The sequence below is a fragment of the Microtus ochrogaster genome, unplaced genomic scaffold, assembly GCF_000317375.1.
Source record: "Microtus ochrogaster isolate Prairie Vole_2 unplaced genomic scaffold, MicOch1.0 UNK1, whole genome shotgun sequence".
In the NCBI taxonomy this organism is placed as follows: domain Eukaryota; kingdom Metazoa; phylum Chordata; class Mammalia; order Rodentia; family Cricetidae; genus Microtus; species Microtus ochrogaster.
The window spans coordinates 6380167-6398688 of record NW_004949099.1 but is presented as its reverse complement, the minus strand read 5'-3'; the positions used below and the strand labels follow the sequence as shown (position 1 = coordinate 6398688).

Below are 18522 nucleotides of genomic sequence, written 5' to 3'. Positions count from 1 at the left end.
CATCCTCCAGAAGGTTTTCAAGGAGGGAGACAAAAGATGTGAGGGTCTGGGGATCTCCGCGGGTGCATGGCTCCTTCCAGCGAGCAGCTGTTTATCCATCTGTGCCGCACTTGAACCCAGCCAAGGCCAAGTTGCCCCAGGAAGCCAAGCAAACGGTACAGGCTGCTGCTAGGAACTGGAGGATGAGAAGGGGAAAGAAAGTTCTGGGACCCGGTTTGACATTCTTATGCTGTTTTAGGAACCCAGGCCTGGCTTCATTGTGTCTCAGCAGAAGTAGGGTGCTAGGTGGGCGACGGTTTCATATGCATCCATGAGAAGAGGAAAACAGGGCCGAGCAAGGCCCTGCTCTACATCCCTGTTTCTATGGTTCCCTGGCTCCCTACCCCGAAGCTTGGGGGTTTGATATGCCTGTAGAAGAGTGTTGTGGTTAGTCACCAGGACACACAGCTTCTTAAAAGTGGTGCTTGGCTTTTGTTTTATACTCATACTTTTGTATTTCCAACTGTGGTCTATGGGGCTATGAAGATGACTTAGCCAGCAAAAGTGCATGCTGCTAACCTGAGTTTAATCTTTAGAACCCACACGGTAGAAGGCTAAAATGAGTTCTTGCAAATTGTTCTCTAACCTCCACACTCCAATATACACATACACAATACATACATACATACATACATACATACATACATACATACATATAAAAAATTAAAAAATAAAATCACTGTGGTCCATGGAACAACTGTATCAGCATCTTCTAGGAGATTGTTAGAAATTCAGAGTCTTAGCTCCACCTTAGACTTAGTGGACTGGATCCTGTTTTAAGGCAGTCCCTGGATGATTAGCATGTCTGCTGAAGCTGGAAAATGAGCTTTCTTAGGAAATCGGGAAAGTACTCCAGTCCCTGTCTCCATCAGTGACTCCCACCCTCACCCATGACCTTGGGTAGCACAATCATCTCTTTCTATTTTCAGTTCCTAGCCTGTCAAGTGGAAGTACCTCTACTGGCATCTCCTGAATCACATTATGTTATATGTCTTCAAAAAGGATAAGCTCTGTAAAATCTTAATCCTTTTCCTGAAATTATATTCTATAGCTTGTATTTTATAAAAGTTTGACATGTTTGGAAAATCTCAGCCATGACTCTCCTGTTCCAGCTCCCCTTCTACATTCATTCACTTATTAAATCATCCAAAATTTTAGTAATTGGCCCATCACCTTCATCCAGACTACCTATCTACTCTTTAAAATATGCCATCCTGACCTGTCCATTCTGTAACCAAGTCCTTCTTCTAGCCAGTCTTGTAAAATAGCTTCATCATGAGTACAGTCATGAGTGACGCTCTGTCAGTCTGTAGCTCTGGAAACGTAGGATCGGAGAAGCACAGATCCAAAGCTAACAAGGGAGCGTTGTGTACTGCCTCTTAAGTCTTTAGACTGCTTCCATCCAAACGTCTTCCCTCCTTTGTCAAGCTGACATTACCCAATAAATAAATGCCTATGCCCAAAGGGGAAGGAAATAGGGTAGGCAGGCAGGTATAATACTCATGAGTTTGGCCAGGCATCGAACCATCAATGGAAAAGGCCCCTGAGCATGCCAACTTAAAGCAGAAAGAGAGAGAATGGGGATGTGGCTTGGTGGATGAGAAGTGCTTAGCTGAAACCCTAGCTTTCATCCTCAGCACTGCAAGAAGTGTGTTGGCCACCAATTTGAGTCATGTGACAGAAAGATGCCCTTGAAAAAAGTATGCATTGGAAAGGGAGAGTTCTCCAATATACATTTAATATTGTCATAACTAAATCCCTGCGTTTGGGGGGTAGGAGATATTTAATGATCATAGGTGCACACAAACAGAAATATGCAGGCTAAACATTGAAACTCAGTGGGGATTATACTCCTGCTGCCATGTCCACAGTCAAGAGCAGACGAGCGCCCAACAGCTAGCTGCTTTGTGCCTCATCCTGCTGCACCCATTCCCAACACCTGACAGCACAGACCCATTTGAAGTTACGGTTCCACAGAAATGGGATCAGACAGGGCATGCTTTTATAGCTGCCCACACTGACGTCATCGTATTTGTATGATGTCCCCCCATGTCGCGTGTAGCAGCAGTTTATACAGAAAACTGTACATCAGTGAAAAGGATTACATCACTGCTGCTAGCGAGTGACTTGGTTACTAACGCATGTCTACTTCCCCCGTTGCTGAATGCCGGTGTCTTAGCCACATTCTCTCTCGTGTTCTCAACACTGAAAAGCAAGCGTACAGAAAACGTCTGGAGTAGCTACTGTGTGTGACCGTGAGCGGATTCGCCCAGTTCTTCATTGATCATTTGAAAAAAGAATGGAGATGTGATGACACATGTAAAAATTCCTTCAAATAACAAACACAGGTGGGGGCCAGTGAGAAGACTTGGCGTGCATGTGAGCTTAATGCACCAGCAGTGTTTGGACTGCTCTGCATTGACACCCTCAGGTTGTATAGTTGCTCCCATTTTATAAAAGCTGTCTGGATTGTTTTTCTTTGCAGTTATTTAGTGTATGTGTGTGTCTACACACGCACTTGCACACTTAGCAGACGCGTGAAGGTCAGAGGACAACTTGGGGGAGTTGGTTCTCTCCTTGCACCATGCTGGTCTCTACCAGAAGAGCTGTCTTACCAGCGCCCAAATCTAAACTAAGGTGGCATGAAGCTGAAAAGTAAAACCCAAAGTCACTGCCCTTCACCACGCCCCTTGCTGCCCCCTCAGAGGTCCTTATTAATCCTACCTTCAGACACACCCAAGGACCGCTTTCTCAGGCTCCTGTTTATGTCCTCAGTCTGATCTTGCCACTCGCATCCTTGCATAGAATCTTCTAGCTACATAGCCCTTCTACCACTTCTTAGAATACAAAAAAAAAAAAAAAAAAAAAACTTTCTCTGTCACAAAATGTTCTTGTTTCTGCTGCCTGGGACATTTTCTCCACCCTTGGCTGTCTCCTTTTCCTTTAGGTCTCACCGTAATTATCAGTAGCATGGAATTCTTGGCCGACATTGTCAGGATTAATACAGCATGTTGTCATCCACCCTGGTCTCCGTTCTGTTTCCTTTCTGGGGTTATTCTCTGTACTCTTTGCATTTCTCTATTGTCTTGGTTATGACTTTTCCTATATAGAGGAATAGCTGGTAAAATGTCACCCAAAGCATCCTGCTCACAGTTGTGCATACAACGCCTGACAATATCAGGGTTTGGTTAACATCTTTGAGGAAACTGCATGACCTCCAAGCCCTTGGCTCCCAACTGTTGTAGGAGGTCGCTTGCTCTTTTCCTGGCCACCCAGACTCGAAATAATCACACAGAAACCATATTATTTACAGTACTGTTTGACCAATAGCTTAAGCGTATTTCCGGCTAACTCATATCTTAAATTAACCCATCTCCATTAATCTGTGTGTCGCCACTTGACTGTGGCTTACCAGCAAGATTACATCCAGTGTCTGTGTCTGGCAGAATACATGGCTTATCTTAACTCTGCCTTCTTTCTCCCAGCATTCAGTTTAGTTTTCCCCACCTAGCTCTGTTCCACTCTGCTCTGCTATAGGATCAAAGCAATTTCTTTATTAACCAATGGTATTCACAGCATACAGAGGGGAATCCCACATCACCCAAATCTCCAACATTGGAAGCTATAGAGCTCCTGTATCAGGATATCTGTTGATACCCAAACCAACATTCCAATGTGGTCTGCTTGTTGGCTAACCATATCTGGAAAGCAGCATGGTAAGCCTAGAGTATATTAGACAATCTTCAACTGGTTGGAAGGTCTTCTACACCCTTTAAGTTAGCAATAGACACTATGACACACAGAATCCCCCAAGTAGTATTGCCTAAGATTCTCTCCACGTGATTAAAATTAGCACTACTTATTTGCAAAAGATATCCCTTTCTAAGGTTCTCCACCATTCTTAAAAGACTAATTTTTATTGCCCATTTCTTCTTAAATGTTTTATTTTTAATTGTTCCATATAATATATTTTGATCCTAGTCTTTTCCTTCCTCTAACTCTTCCCAGAGTATCCCCACCTCCCTACTTACCCAACTTCAGGCTATCTCTTACAGTATCTTTCTCAAACAAAACAAAAATTAAAGCAAACAAGAGGAAAAAAACACGAAAATGTACACACAGAGTTATGTTGACCAACTAACTAATCCTGGGCATAGGGTCTGCCGTAGAGTGTGGTAGACACAAAACCGTCTTTATTGGGACAGTCAACTGGTTTATTAGAAAGTTAAAGGAATGAACAAGTCAAGGGTTGTAGGAGACCTGATCAGGGGTAGCTTGGTTAATATACTAGCTCTGTTCCATTCTGGTGCCTCCCCAGCTGGCAGGCTCAGACCTCATGCCTGTCTTTGGTACCAGCTGGCCGTGAAGAAGCCAGTCAATTTGTTCGAGTCTTTCAGAGTGTGCCAGAGATGCTCAGGTGGCCTTTCCCAAGGGAGGGGGCAGGGAAAGGCTGGAGAAGAGTGAGTTGTAAAATCAGGAGTGTGCAGCTCCTACCATTTCCTCCTACCGTGTTGCCTTGGCACTAGCTGGCAAAATATACACTCTGAGATGTGCCAGCTCTTTGAGCAGCTGACAGTGTACGCTGTCACCTGATGGGATCTACTGGTCCCCGGGAATGCAGAACATGGGCTGATGACCACAATTAGGAGTTGAGAAAGATTCCCTAATAGCCGGGACCTGAAAAACAAGAGAAGGGGTCCTTCACCATAAGGAACTCTTGAAAGCCACTACAGAGATGTGTGAGATTGTCAGCTGTTACACAGAAAACAGGCTAGCAGTTCCCAGGGTTATTTGAACACGGAGGCTAGTGTGTCTACACCTTATAGAGAAATCCTGTTTCCATACAATACATCCTGAATGCACAGGGCTGCTCCATAAGGCCTATGTTATCTGAGGTGTGGGTACTGAGGTGTGGGAACCGTTCTGCTTAAGAAACCATGAACTGGAGTGTCTGAGGGCCTGAAGGCAGGCTTCCTAGGAGAGAAGTATCTTCTTTGCAAAGAAATTCTCTTAATTGTTCTTCTCTAGGGTAGTCTTGGGAGTCCCCAAGAGGCCTTGTTTGAACATAAATTGGGATTCTATGATTCTGGGTAGGTCTAATAGGCTCCTGACGTGCCCCTGTCTATGGATCCCATTTGAGTCCCAAGGACTGTGTGTGTCTAATCCCCGCCCCTCTTCCCTCTATCTCCAGCCCCTCCCCCAGCCTTCCCTGTCCCACTCATTTCAAACATTTGATCACATTGGCCTTGTCATCAAGAAACATGTGCTGGTATTTAAACTCCACCGCCTAGATGACAGTTCCTCAGCAGCTGTTGCTTGAAGTTCAGGGTGTTGATGAAATCAATGGACTCAGTAAGAAAAAAAAGGTCCCAAGGGACCTGATCAAACAATGTGCCCCCCCCACATACACACACTCCCCAATCATGAACGTCAAGATCTTTCTCGCGTGATCAGAGGCACACTGATGCAAGCAAATTGCTATAGCACGGTCATGTCTATAAAGGACCAGAACATAAATATTTGGGTGTTTATAGGCCATATAGTCTTTATGAACAGAAGAAAACAATTGGATTCTAGGAAAGAGTCATAGGTAATGTACACATAAGTGAGTGCGGTTGTATTCTAATAAAGTTTTATTTACAAGAAGCAGGCAGTGAGGTGATTTAGGCTCCAGACAATAGTTTGCAAATTCCTGATCTAAGTATTTTAATTTTTTTCATGTCTCTCCAGCTCTTACATGAAGTCTGTGGTTTTTATCTAAAATAATTCCCATTTCTTCATCAGCAGAGACAAAAAACAATGTAGGGGAAACCTTGCTGAAAGGGGGCTAAATCATCACTTTGAGAAGGAAATGTCTAGGGGACAAAAGGGAGCAGATTCTATTTCTTTTACTGCATAACAGTGTTAAATGTGAGCGTATCTTTTAAGTTGGCACAATCATAATTCTCTGTCTTCTCATGCCAGTTTTTCACAAGGAGGACAAGACAGGGTGACAAATAAGAAACAGAACATGTGCCATGGGCTGCCTTTAAATTTAAGGCTGTCTTTCTTCTTAAGCATGGATCTTCTGCTTCTGAGACCCATGGGGGAGGGGAAGGCAGCAAAGACTGCATCTCTCTGCCAGCTGACCGTGGACACTGTTTGAAACTTTTGTTTGTTTTCTCGCCAATGCCCATTTCTGTGGAAGCCTCCTCTTTGTAGAAGGTGAGGGTACCGCGCGTATGAGGATGCTGACGTCACTCACAGCAGTCAGGCTGTACTAATGGGTTGAACTGCAGAGATCTACAAGCTACATTCCACCCTGACCCCCTTTGGTCTAAGGATATAGAAAGAGTCACATATAAAAATGGTCCTATGAGACACAGACATTTGTTGGTCCAGGCACAGACCCTTGGAAAAAAATATGATTTATCTTTAAAACCTGTGCATAAACTTATAGCTGAAATGGCTCTGCGAAGGAGCAGCCACCCCGTTCTCTGTTCCCTGCCTTCTCACGGAACTAGCAGAATCCAGAACCTTGTGAGTACGCAATATGGCTCAGTGGTTAAGAGCATTGCCTGCTCTTCCAAAGGTCCTGAGTTCAATTCCCGGCAACCACATGGTGGCTCACAACCATCTGTAATGAGGTCTGGTGCCCTCTTCTGGCCTGCAGACATACATACAGACAGAATATTGTATACATAATAAATAAATAAATATTTAAAAAAAAAAAAGAAGTTGAAGATAAAGGCAAGTGAATGTCCATGCAGCCCACAGCTTGGGTAAAGTGTACACAGTCCTTGGTACTCAGATGGGATCCATAGACAGGGGTACATCCAGGAGCCTCGCAGACCCTGCCTAGAATCAAAGAATCCCAATCTATGGTCAAACAAGACCCCCTGGTGAATCTCAGACCCACCCTAGAAAAGAACAATTCAAATCTTTGCAAAGAAGATAGTTCTCTTCTAGGAAGCCTGCCTTCATACCCTCAGACACTCTAGTTCAGGGTTTCTTAAGCAGAATAGTACCCACACCTCAGGTAACATAGGCCTTACGGGGCAGCCCTGTGCACTCAGGATGTTTGGCCCTTCCGTCTACCATTCCTGTCTTAGTTGGGGTTTTTTTGTTGTGAAGAGATACCATGCCCTCAGCCATGACAACCCTGTTGTTGTTGTTGTTGTTGTTGTTGTTGTTGTTGTTGTTGTTGTTGTTGCTGTTGTTGTTGTTGTTTTTCGAGACAGGGTTTCTCTGTGTCACAGCCCTGGCTGTCCTAGACCTCACTTTGAAGACCAGATTGTCCTCAGACTTACAGAGATCCGCCTGCCTCTGCCTTCTAAGAGCTGGGATTAAAGGTGTGTGCCACCACTTCCCAGCTGGTATATATATATATATATATATATATATATATATATATATATAAACATTGAATTGGGTGGCTCTCTTTCAGTTTCAGAAGTTCAGCCCATTATCATCATGATGGGGAGCACAGGCAGATGTAGTGCTGGACAGGTAGCTGAGAGACCTACATCTTGCAGACAACAGGAAGTTGACTGAGACACTGGGTGGTATCCTGAGCACAGGAAACCTCAAAGCCCGCCCCCACAGCGACACACTTTTTCCAACAAAGCGACACCTTCTAATAGTGCCGCTCCCTATGAGATAATGGGGGCCAGTTACATTCAAAGTGCCACAGTCCCTATCAGATACCTCTCACAAAGCCTATATCATTTGGAGAAGAAAACCCTGTCTACTGACAAAACAATTCCACTTGAGAGGAAAGGACCTGGCATCTTTGTCACTGAGATGGCGGATTCTCTACCCAGATTCTCCAGCACCAGGACACCCCATCATGCAAGTTTTAAATGTGAGGTCGGACTTCTCTGTAACATTTCCCACAGAACGTATCACTCTTCCCACATATGTGCTTGTGTATAGGTATGCATGCATACATATACAGAAATACACATACACACATATGCACAAACACAAACACACACACAATTTCTATACTAGTGTCAAGAAAAGTGCATGTGTTTCAGGAAAGTGGAGGGGACATTAGGGGAATCTCACTGCTTGGCCCATTATACTGATTTTCCATGTTTTGACAATAAGTCCTTCTGCACAAAGTAAAGAATTAAACATCAACAGTATAAAGAAGTATAAGGAAGAAATCTCAGATGTCAGTGGAGAGTCAAACTATTCTTAATAGTTGCTGGCAGTCTAGAGAACATTAGGATGTATCAGACAGAACATGGGTTGTAGTTCACAAGAGTCATTCATTCATATAAAACCACATTTAACAAGTGCTGTTTTGTGTTTTTCATTTGTTTGTTTTATGGATATCAAAGTCTTGGGTCATGATTTCTTTCACTGGGGACTTCCAGGACTTGCTTTCTCCATTTTTCTCCATCCCAAATGGCAGATAAGCGAGGCAAGGTAGTTAACAGGAGCACTCCCACCGTCTTGGGACTTAGCCCAAACCAGAAAGATTGATAAGACAAAAACTCACAGGTGTATGACTATCGTGATGTATTTTAAACAGAAAGCCCACTCGTCCCCCGCCCCCCCCAGAATCACTCCCACTTTCATACCCAGGTATCATCGTTGTGTCCACTTTAAGTATGCAGCTCATGGGGTTTTAAAAGTGGCGTAGCCAGGAGGAGGTCATGCATAGTTTAAGAAAAGGGAAGGGTTTCTCAATGAGAATATGAGCTGTGAGGGTGCAGTTCTGTCTTAGGGACCTAAGAACTGCTAACTTAAACCAGCCTCCAGAGCTGTGACCAACAAAATAGAAACATGTTCTCAGTTCAGGGAGCTAATTACAAATCATATCTTCCTCAGCTTTAAAGCCACGAACGCCCTGATGCTGAGCTACACGGTGGTTTGCCAGAGACCACGAGACTGATAAGCTCGGCTGCAGTATTTTGTTCCAGGTGTTTACAATCTTACGCATTGGCGTTGCATCCTGGCCCATAGCAGGTCAAAGGTGATCACGTTGTCCAAGCTGTGGGCTGCATGGGGCTTCACTGGCCTTTATTCTGGACTTCTGCGTTGAGTTCCCCCAAGGTTCTGGATCCTGCTAGTTCTGTGAGAAGGCAGGGAACAGAGAACAGGCTGGCTGCCCCCTTGCAGAGCCATTTCAGCTATAAGTTGATGCACAGATTTTTAAAAACTGAAACAGTATGGGTGGCTTAAGTAAAAGGAAAGGAAAGCGTGAGCAGGTTCGTGTGATGGAGGGGGGTGGGCAGTCACAGTTGGGGTAGGGGACTCGAGAAATGTGACTTGATGGTAACTTGTATAGAAAGGTGAAGAGCCAACTACAGCAGGACCTTGGAGTTTGCATAAAAACTCTGGATTCCCCAATAAAGAATTAACCCCAGAGCCACCCTCTTTAGGCACAAGTACACATGCATTGCTCATCTCTGAGCTGCCCTTGCATGTAAGAAAACCCTAAAGGAAACTGTGACTTCTCTCAAGAGTAGCAGGTGGAGCCAGCGATCTCATTGCAGGTCCCCTGACACGGTAACTTCTGTTTGACAGGATTACTAATGGACCCCAGGCCTGAACACCATAAACTCTGCTGGTGACAGAGTGCTTTTGTTCTCTGACCTAACCACAGAGCACCTTGGAGAAGTGAGCCTGAAAAAGCCCAACCCTTCCTCGCTTCTCCACTAGAGCAGAGCAGAAACTGCTTTCCTCAATTTTCCCTGGCCTGGAACTAGGAACCTGCCCACATACATCTTAGAGATGTTTTACTGCCCGGCTGGTTGGGGAGAAGCCTTCATGAGAATTTATGGCCTTTGCTAGGTTGTTGAAGCTAACCTCCATGCCACTAAATAACTTACCAGAAAGTTCTGCAAAGATAGTGGTGCCCCCTGGGTAACTTTTAGAAGATTCTCTTTTCTTCCTTGAGAGAGTTCATCTGCTCAGATTGCCCGTTCGTCACTTTAGCATGTCAGGGCCCCCCTCTCCATCTCCAGCTAGACAAGGCTCTGAAGTGACTAAATGGTTGCGGGTCAGTTTTTGTGATTTATATGCCAGAAATAAACAGTGAGAAAAGTGGGGCGTGGAACACCTAGCTCCCTTGCTCTGACAGTTATCAGTGATAAAATCATTTTTTTTTAATTACTGGAGAGTATGATACGGAACACAGTTGATGCGCTGTATGGATTCCACACCTGTGGGGCCAATCAGCCCCCAGTGGGAATTCGGCAAGGTCTGATGGCTGCATCTCTGTGAAACCATGGCCAGCCTTTTATCTTGTTCCCTACGTGGAACAGAACAGCAACTACTTACACTGAATTTACATAGTATTTAGGATGGAAGTAATGTAGAGGCATTTTGAAGTGTATCCAAGATCCTATTGCATAGAGACTTGAGTACCCTTAGTGCCTTCAGGAGGAAACATGAGGTGAAGGGCACCATATTGAGAAAAATGAGAACAGCATTCTTGAGTGGAAAATATAGAAGACAAAAGCAAACACAGGCTGAGAGTATATTTTTACATGACTCATGAAATGTTTGTCCAAGGATCATGTGCTACCGTGTCCCATCGGGCGTTTTCTCCCTGAATGTGATCACTTGGGGCTCTTACGTTAAGTTCTCTTAAATACCAGTGACTGCAAAATGAGTTCCCAAATCTGGCCAGCTGGCCTCCCCTCTTCGTAGACTCGCTTCCCTGGAAGTGAGGGAGCAGCACCCGTTGCACACAAGAACCCCGCTCAGCCCCTAGTTATTGACTTGCTGATGCTTTCTCTTGTCTGGTATCAGTATGAAATTACGAATTCCCATTTGTCTCCATGGTTTATAAGTAACTACCTTGCATAAATATTTTAATGTTCAACGTGTCCAGAGTGTGCCATTGGGAACCTCCTTCAGGGGGCGTGGTCTTCTAGCAAGCTCTCATCAAATGGCCTTTTTAACATTTCCTTTTTTGCATAAGATGTTCTGGACTCATCTTTTTGCTTTCCTACTCTAGTCTGAGCTCCATTTCTCCAACAAGCCCAGATACCTCTTAGTGAGTAATGGCAAACAGAATCACAATATTTATCCATTTTCGCATTGGGTGGTATTAAATGATTTCCAGTACCAGGCTTTTATAAGAAAGCCCCACTGTCTGAATATGTCTGCATATTTTGGAAAGGCATTTACTAACTTATGCTGGAGACAGAACTAGGGATGGCAGTGGATAATTGAGACCTCTGCACAAGAGAAATAACACCAGAAGCCCACACAGAATAGTTTTCTTCATAACCCATGTATGTTTATATATGTATACTTAGCTTTAGATAGTACCACATATTCTAAAAGGCTTGCAACATTGATTTAGGTCTGTCAGGGATCCCACTGGGAGGCCAAGATAATCAGTGGCAGAGGTAATGGTGGCTTATTGCTGTCAATGATCAGAAGTGGCAAAATGGCCAAATGAGTTCTGTTTTAAGATATGCAAAAGAAATTCCCAGCGCACACATCTTCCACTATCTTCAGAACGGCTTTAGTCTCAGCCCTGACAATGTGCAGCTCTTCAGGAGTGGAGACCCATTTCTTGGGTACCAGCTCTGCCATGGTGGTTAAGGTCACTGCTTCATTTTTAAAAGCTTCTCTCTGGGGGACGGAGAAATGACCCAAGCACAATTCCTATCTTCTGGCTGCTAGAGAGTCATTGATAATCCCTGGGCAATCAATCACTGACAAGCCAAGAGGATAAATATCTCTTCTTCTCCATCTCGAGAGTCGCTTAATGTCTGAGCCATTTGAGATGGATGGCTACCTGCCACTTATGGACGCAGGCCAAGCAGAAAACTGCTTTGGGCCAACAAAAGTAAGCTAGTTCAGGACTTTAGAATTAGATTCTAGGCTTACTGTGGTAAGAAACAGCTTAAGCCTGGCCAGTCACTGACCAGATGGCTATCAGCTGTTGTACAAAGCTTATAGAGCATGGTTAGAATTGAAGATGCAACAGAAATATTTGGCGATGTGAAATTCTAAATAGAGAAAAAGTGCACAGGACGTACAGTGAATTCTTAGTAACTCGTCAGCCTTTGGAGAAATCAGCAACCATGAAAGCGCATGTCTAGTGATGGTTTTAAGCTTTTATATTCTCCGTGTTGGGAGTCCCATGCCGTGCAGACAGCATGAGAGCCTTGATGTGTTGCACAGCCACAATTATGCCACACCCTGAAGAGACCCCAGACTGAAAGTAATAGTGACACCTTCCACCCCATTGCTGTACATGTGTATTAACTATAGTGGTGCTTTTCTCTCCTTCCCTGCCCCCAGGCCTGTCTGCGGAAGGTGGCGCCAAGCGCCAGGAGCACCTGTCTCGGTTTTCTATGCCTGACCTTAGCAAAGACTCTGGCATGAACGTCTCAGAAAAGCTGAGCAACATGGGCACGCTCAACTCCTCCATGCAATTCAGGAGCGCAGAGTCCGTCCGCAGCCTGCTGTCTGCACAACAGTACCAGGAGATGGAGGGGAACCTTCACCAGCTCAGCAACCCCCTGGGGTACAGGGACTTGCAGTCCCATGGAAGGATGCACCAGAGCTTTGATTTTGATGGCAGCATAGCAAGCAGCAAGCTGCCAGGGCAGGAAGGTGTGCGCATCCAGCCCATGAGTGAGCGCACTCGGAGGAGAACTACTTCCAGGGATGACAACCGCCGCTTCCGCCCTCACCGGTCCCGAAGGTCCCGACGCTCGCGCTCAGACAATGCCCTGCACCTAGCCAGCGAGCGAGAGGTCATCGCTCGGTTGAAGGAAAGGCCCCCTCTGAGAGCCAGGGAGGACTATGATCAGTTCATGCGCCAACGGAGCTTCCAGGAGAGCCTGGGGCAGGGGTCCCGGCGGGATCTGTATGGCCAGTGTCCCAGGACTGTGTCAGACCTGGCTTTGCAGAATGCCTTTGGGGAACGATGGGGACCCTACTTCACAGAGTATGATTGGTGCTCCACCTGCTCCTCCTCCTCAGAGTCCGACAATGAGGGTTACTTCCTAGGAGAACCCATCCCCCAGCCAGCCCGCCTACGATATGTCACAAGCGATGAGCTGCTGCACAAGTACAGCTCTTACGGTGTCCCCAAATCCTCCACCCTAAGTGGCAGAGGACAGTTGCACAGCAGGAAAAGACAGAAGAGCAAAAACTGTATCATTTCCTAATGTGATTTGGGTCGGGGAACGGGGGAAGATGGGAATTAAGAATGTAAACTCAGAAACGTGCACTGTCGTGAATTCCCAAGTCCTCTTGGGGATGGTTCCTAGGGGAGAGATGGAGAAGGCTCTCAGTTGAGGGAGGCAAGGCTGCGGGTCGACTTGGCAGATACACTTGATGTCACAGTTTTGGGCATGTTAAATATGATTTGTACATTCCACTTTGGAAACATGGGCTGTGGAGGCCAGGGTAGGTCATGTCCTTCCAAGGTGGAATGGCCATTTACCAGATGACACATTGTAACCTGCTCACTTACAATATTCTTTCTGGTTCTCTTCCTTTTAGGACCCCTTTTTCAGTAGATTCTTTATTAGCCAGGACCCCAAACTAAGTTATTTACATGTCCATTGTAAATGCAATGTAAATGAGAGTTCTGATAAAATATTTTTGTATTTTGTAATAACAAAAGAATTTCTATATGGTAGGATTCAGTGGGGACTTGCATGCATGTCCTCCATTATCTCTGAGTGGTAGTAGATGGTGGCCCAGGACCACCTGGCTTCTGTTTGTTTCCATTTGGTTTGGTTTTCTTTCTATACAAATCTGTTACATGTCAGTGAGACTCTTTTCAAAGAAGTATATCCAATTTGGCTTTTTTGTGGCTTAAAAAAAAAAATTAACTATTCTACCCAAAGCATTTTATGCTCTCGTCCGTCCGTCAAAAAGGAGCCATCTTTAAGTCTGTCCCCACCCTGAGTAGAATTTATTCCCTACAAAGTAAGTAGGTTTTTTTTTATTTCAATTGCAAATGTCGCTTTTGCTGGTTAGAGATAACAACCAGTGTCAGTCCAGTTCTGTGAGAAATGCCATCCCTGTTTGGAATTATTGAAGTTGCTTAATGTCGATCTGTCCCTTGGGGGGAATCAAAGTGACTGTGAGTGGTGCCGACGTGTGCTGTCAGCATGGTGTTGTTTTGAATGTGGAGTTATTGTTTGGTGCTCATGTTTCCTGGATTGTGTTTTCTGCTTTCTACTTCCAAGGCGGCCAGAGCTGCTGCCTTAGCCTGACAGCTGTTTGTCCTCATACAGATGAGCTTCAGCGTCTGCCACTGAAGGGCAGAAGGACGCTGCAGGAGGGCTCTGGGTACTTGGTGTGGCACACATTACCCATGGATAGGGAACAAGGAAATTTGAAAACAAAAAGCAGGTAGATGTGGAAATGGGGAGGTGGGTGACAGAAAATCGGGGAGAAAGACCTTGTAGAGGGAAAGCAGAGAGGTGGCAGCCACCTTGACTAGTCCCCAGTGCTTTAGAGAGAATCCAATTTGACAAGTTTAGTCACCACGAGAGCTAGTTTATTACCCGAGAGGGTCAAGCTGCTGAGACAATAGGGTAGCAACATGGAAAACAGACCTTGTGGCAGGAGAGATTTCCATTTTGAACTTTGAGGACTGTTGGTCAGACAGGCTCAAGAGTGAGTTTGCTTAAAGAAGACATTTCACTGCCGGTGAAATAAATGTAACGTGAAATAAAACTTCTTGGCTCGCTTCAATTTAAAAAGAAAAAAAAAACAACGAAGCACTTGCTCTTGGTCCATTCTCTTCCACTCCTCAGTGGACTGTGGCAGAAATCCACTGGAGGACCCACCTTTCGTGAGATGTGCTGTCCCTGTAATGCAGTGTGTCTCCGTGGCCATTTGCCGTGATAAGGCGAGCATGGTCCCTTTTCACTATAGTACTTAACATTTTCTAGGGGATATTTTTTTTAATGGAGAGAATGTGAAAAGTGGCTTCTCAGACACCATTCTAAATGGGTCTGGGGGAAAGGAGATTGAAAAGGATGTGAGGATGATACTCCAGGATGTATTAAAATGAATTGCTTTTTTAGGTATTAATATGACATTTGTCATTGTCACTGATTTTTTTTGAAAAAGCAATGCAAATGTTGGTTGTGGCTGTTTTCCGCATGCTATCTTCATATCTAAATGTTTCATTAATTATCCAAGCCTCTGGAGAATTAACTTTATTACGTTTGTATAGTAAGTTAATAAACTGCTTGGCAAACTGTTTAAGAGATATTACGCAGCACCACGCCACTATCGTGGCGGGTTTCTGGTAGACACTGGGTGAGTCCAATTTGGAGCTTTGCGTTTGTTGATTGGTGAGAATTAAAAGACGTTATTGAGAAACAGGAGGGAAAGGAGATCGCTTAGCAAATGGTTGAAACCACATATCCTCTCTGGCCCCAAATCCAATGAAAGAAATTTTCCCATTGGAAGTTGTTTTCTCCCTCTGTCCTTGGCAGAGTGCCTCTTCCATTTCCCAGATACAGTTCAAATCACCCTCAGCCCAAAGAAGAAAGCAGCAGAGAAACGATTTAACTCGCATCGGGATCATTCTGGCCAAAACTTAACATATAATGAGATACAGGCTTCGGGGTCCACCTGTTCACCACCTCCTTCGATTTCTTCCCATCCTAAATGCAGCCAGGCACATTACAGAGAATGTCATTTTTGAAGAAGGCCAGTTCCTCACAGAGGCCGTGGGTCCTTCAAGTGACTGCCCAGTAATGCGTAGAACATCACTGAACTAGCATTTCTCTACCTTTAAGTAATAACTTAGATATAAAACCCCAGAATCTCATTTTCAAAATTCAATTGCATCCTTTTCTGGGGTGAGAATTTAAGCTCTACCCTGATTCCCCCGTGTATCCTTTATCTCTTATTGGCCGAGTTTCCCTGGTGAGTGGAGCCTGTCCTCAATTCCTTTCTATCGTGATTTTATCTTCTGTAGGCCAGTTTTTGGAAGATTCATCTTTCCCCACTTTTCTCTTGTCTTTGATTATTTGGTTGACTTTTTTTTTTTCCATCTCCTATTCTTGGGCTGGCTTTGCTCAGAGGTACAGCTTTACAACTGAGTTCATCTCCTCCCGCTGCCAGACCCAGCACCAGCTAGGCCAGCATTCTTCTCTAGTCTAGGAATGCATGAATCATTGAAAGCTTGCTGACAGGTCTTGCTAGCACACCTCACCTTTGATACTGTGAAAAGGTTCCATCCTGACGCAGTAGCATTGAGCGTGGCATTCGGGGACCCTTCCTTCTGTCCTGTGTAGTTGTGGATCTTCTACCGCATGGGAAGGTAAATGAGGTGAGGAAAATCTGACGTCAGTCCCTGGTGTTTAACATGCACAGAGGAGAATTGCTGGTGTTGGTTGCTTGAAACCCTGAGTCCACAGTCTGTGGTCCATCCTTTGCTCTCCATGCAGCTGCGTGAGCAGTCTGGATTTTTCTAATACGGAAAGTCACAATTTCTTCCTGTAGAATGCTCCCCCTACAGAGCTGTGACAAGATTGGCATTTGCTGCTCCTTTTCTGGAAGTTTCCACTTCTTATGACCTCCTAGCCATTTTTGCCTTCAGGTGGGGCCAGCGCTGGCATGGATATAGCATTTAGGCTCTCCCTGCCAGCAAAGCAGATGACAGCCATGGGTTAATGTAGACTTTCCAAAGGAAAGTCGCTCCTTGTCCCAGGCATCTTTCCAACTAGTCCAAAGGGGCTGGTTGACTAGAGCTGGTCTTCTCTGTCTTCTAACACATCTCATTTGTGAGCTGATTCTTCCCTGGGTCCCTGGGAGAGAAGCCGTGCGGCAGACATCTAGGAAACATCCATCATCAGGGACCGGGGGACTCAAGTCCCTCTTCCTCCCACACTGTGCAAGCTAAAGGAAGCTGACCCCTTAGGCCAAACGAGGCTCTCTTGGGCCCGCGTTTTCATGCTCAGGGTCTTTGCCAGTTACGTGGGCAGCTCCTGCTCACTCTGCTGAGGTCAGATAAGAGTCTGGTTCCTCATCTGACCCCACCTTACAGGGACATAGGACACTTGCATTCCAAAGGGCGGTGTCCTTTGCATACTCCTGACAGAGACCAGACGCTGTGCTTCACAAAGATCCACCTATGGCCAAGGAAAGTGGAAAATCGAACCAGTGGCCTGAATGTCACATGCAGACAGAGTCGTTATTGTCACCTGGGTGGCATCTTCGGGCTCTGCAGATCAAGTTTCCACAATTTCCTCTACTGATCTTGCAGACAGTGGCAGGTTAGCATCTTTTGAGAGGATTGACATCTCTTTGAGCATAAGGGAAACAGGAATGAAGCCTTCACCTTCTCGTCAGTGGTTTGCCCCGGAGTTTGTGTGACCATCCAGAAGCCGTGAAGGTCAGGCTGGAGGAAGGACTGGTTTCTTTTTCTGTTTTCTCATATTAGGAGTCCAGTCATCACAAGCCCCCTACAGAGCATGACTCACCTTTGGAAGCTTTTGCTATTATAGAAATTCATTTCCTGCTTCCAAAACCAGCCTCCCTTGGAGAATTAAAAGGAGACTGGAAAGGTCACGTGCTATTAGCAGACATTTCTGTGGTTCAAATGTGGTGAACTCACAAGATAGATGTCTAGTTCTATCTTGAGCATTTCCTAAGAAAATCTTGATGGTCTGAGCATTTGACCATGCATGTTCAATAGGTCGCCAATCAAACATCTCTGAATTTTGGGAGGTCACTTGCCAGTAAGACCTCCTCTTGAGTCTATCTAGCTGAATTCCATTGTTTTCAATAAAGTATTCTGGTTTAGTCCTGACCCTGAGTTAACAACCTAAGACCTATGACTCCTCCGTATTCTTCAGCAAACTAGGCCAGCATTTATTCTCTCAGACTCGTTCCTTCCTGCACAGAGTTGCTTTGCCCAGATCCTATTTAATTCCACAAGCATAAACCAAACCTCAGAGGGCCCAAGAAGGTAGAGCAGGCTGGAGTTTGTGTTATCTGTAAGTGTCAAGCTGTTTGTTAGGAAGGCCTGTCACGGGCCTTTGGTGTGGGCTCTGCCAGAGACTGTTCTGAACACTTTGCTTGAGATCCGTGCCCTGTAAAGTGGATATGATGTTTTACTGATTCTGTAATACATTTGTAAACTTCCAATAAAATTTGAATAAAAGAAATGCTGTCATTCTTCTCAATCTTCACTAGCCTCCCAGATTTTGAGAGTGGCCTTGGCCTTTGGGAATCTTAAGGAAGATAAAAGGCATGTGAGTCTGAGAATGATATTTACGACAGGTCTTCGAGCTGTATTTAAAAATGATATTTAGAGCAGAACTTGAGTGTAATTTAACATCCAACAAAATAACAATAACAGGTTCTACCCAGGGCCTAGGACTTCCTGAGTCATTGACTTCTGACCAGGATTGCAGTAGCAAGCATAAAATGGCTTCCCATGGGATTCGGATCCAATCAGAAATTGGTTAGTTGCTCCATAAGAAGCAGGCCACTCTTGCATCAATAGGCAAATCTTGCCGACAGGTTAGTATCACAGTA

At 45.0% G+C, this 18522-nt stretch overlaps 1 protein-coding gene across 5 annotated transcripts in view; it reads left to right on the top strand.

Annotated features, from left to right (window-relative positions):
- Window positions 1–18144, top strand: part of Prickle2 (prickle planar cell polarity protein 2) — a 341452-nt gene extending 323308 nt beyond the window's left edge. For all 5 annotated transcript variants that reach the window (XM_026788041.1, XM_026788040.1, XM_005364904.2 and 2 more), the window contains one exon: window positions 12298–18144. In XM_026788041.1, the coding sequence (XP_026643842.1) occupies window positions 12298–13172 (875 nt within the window). In that variant the 3' untranslated portion in view covers window positions 13173–18144. The remainder of the gene's footprint in view (window positions 1–12297) is intronic.
- The last annotated feature ends 378 nt before the right edge of the window (window positions 18145–18522 follow it).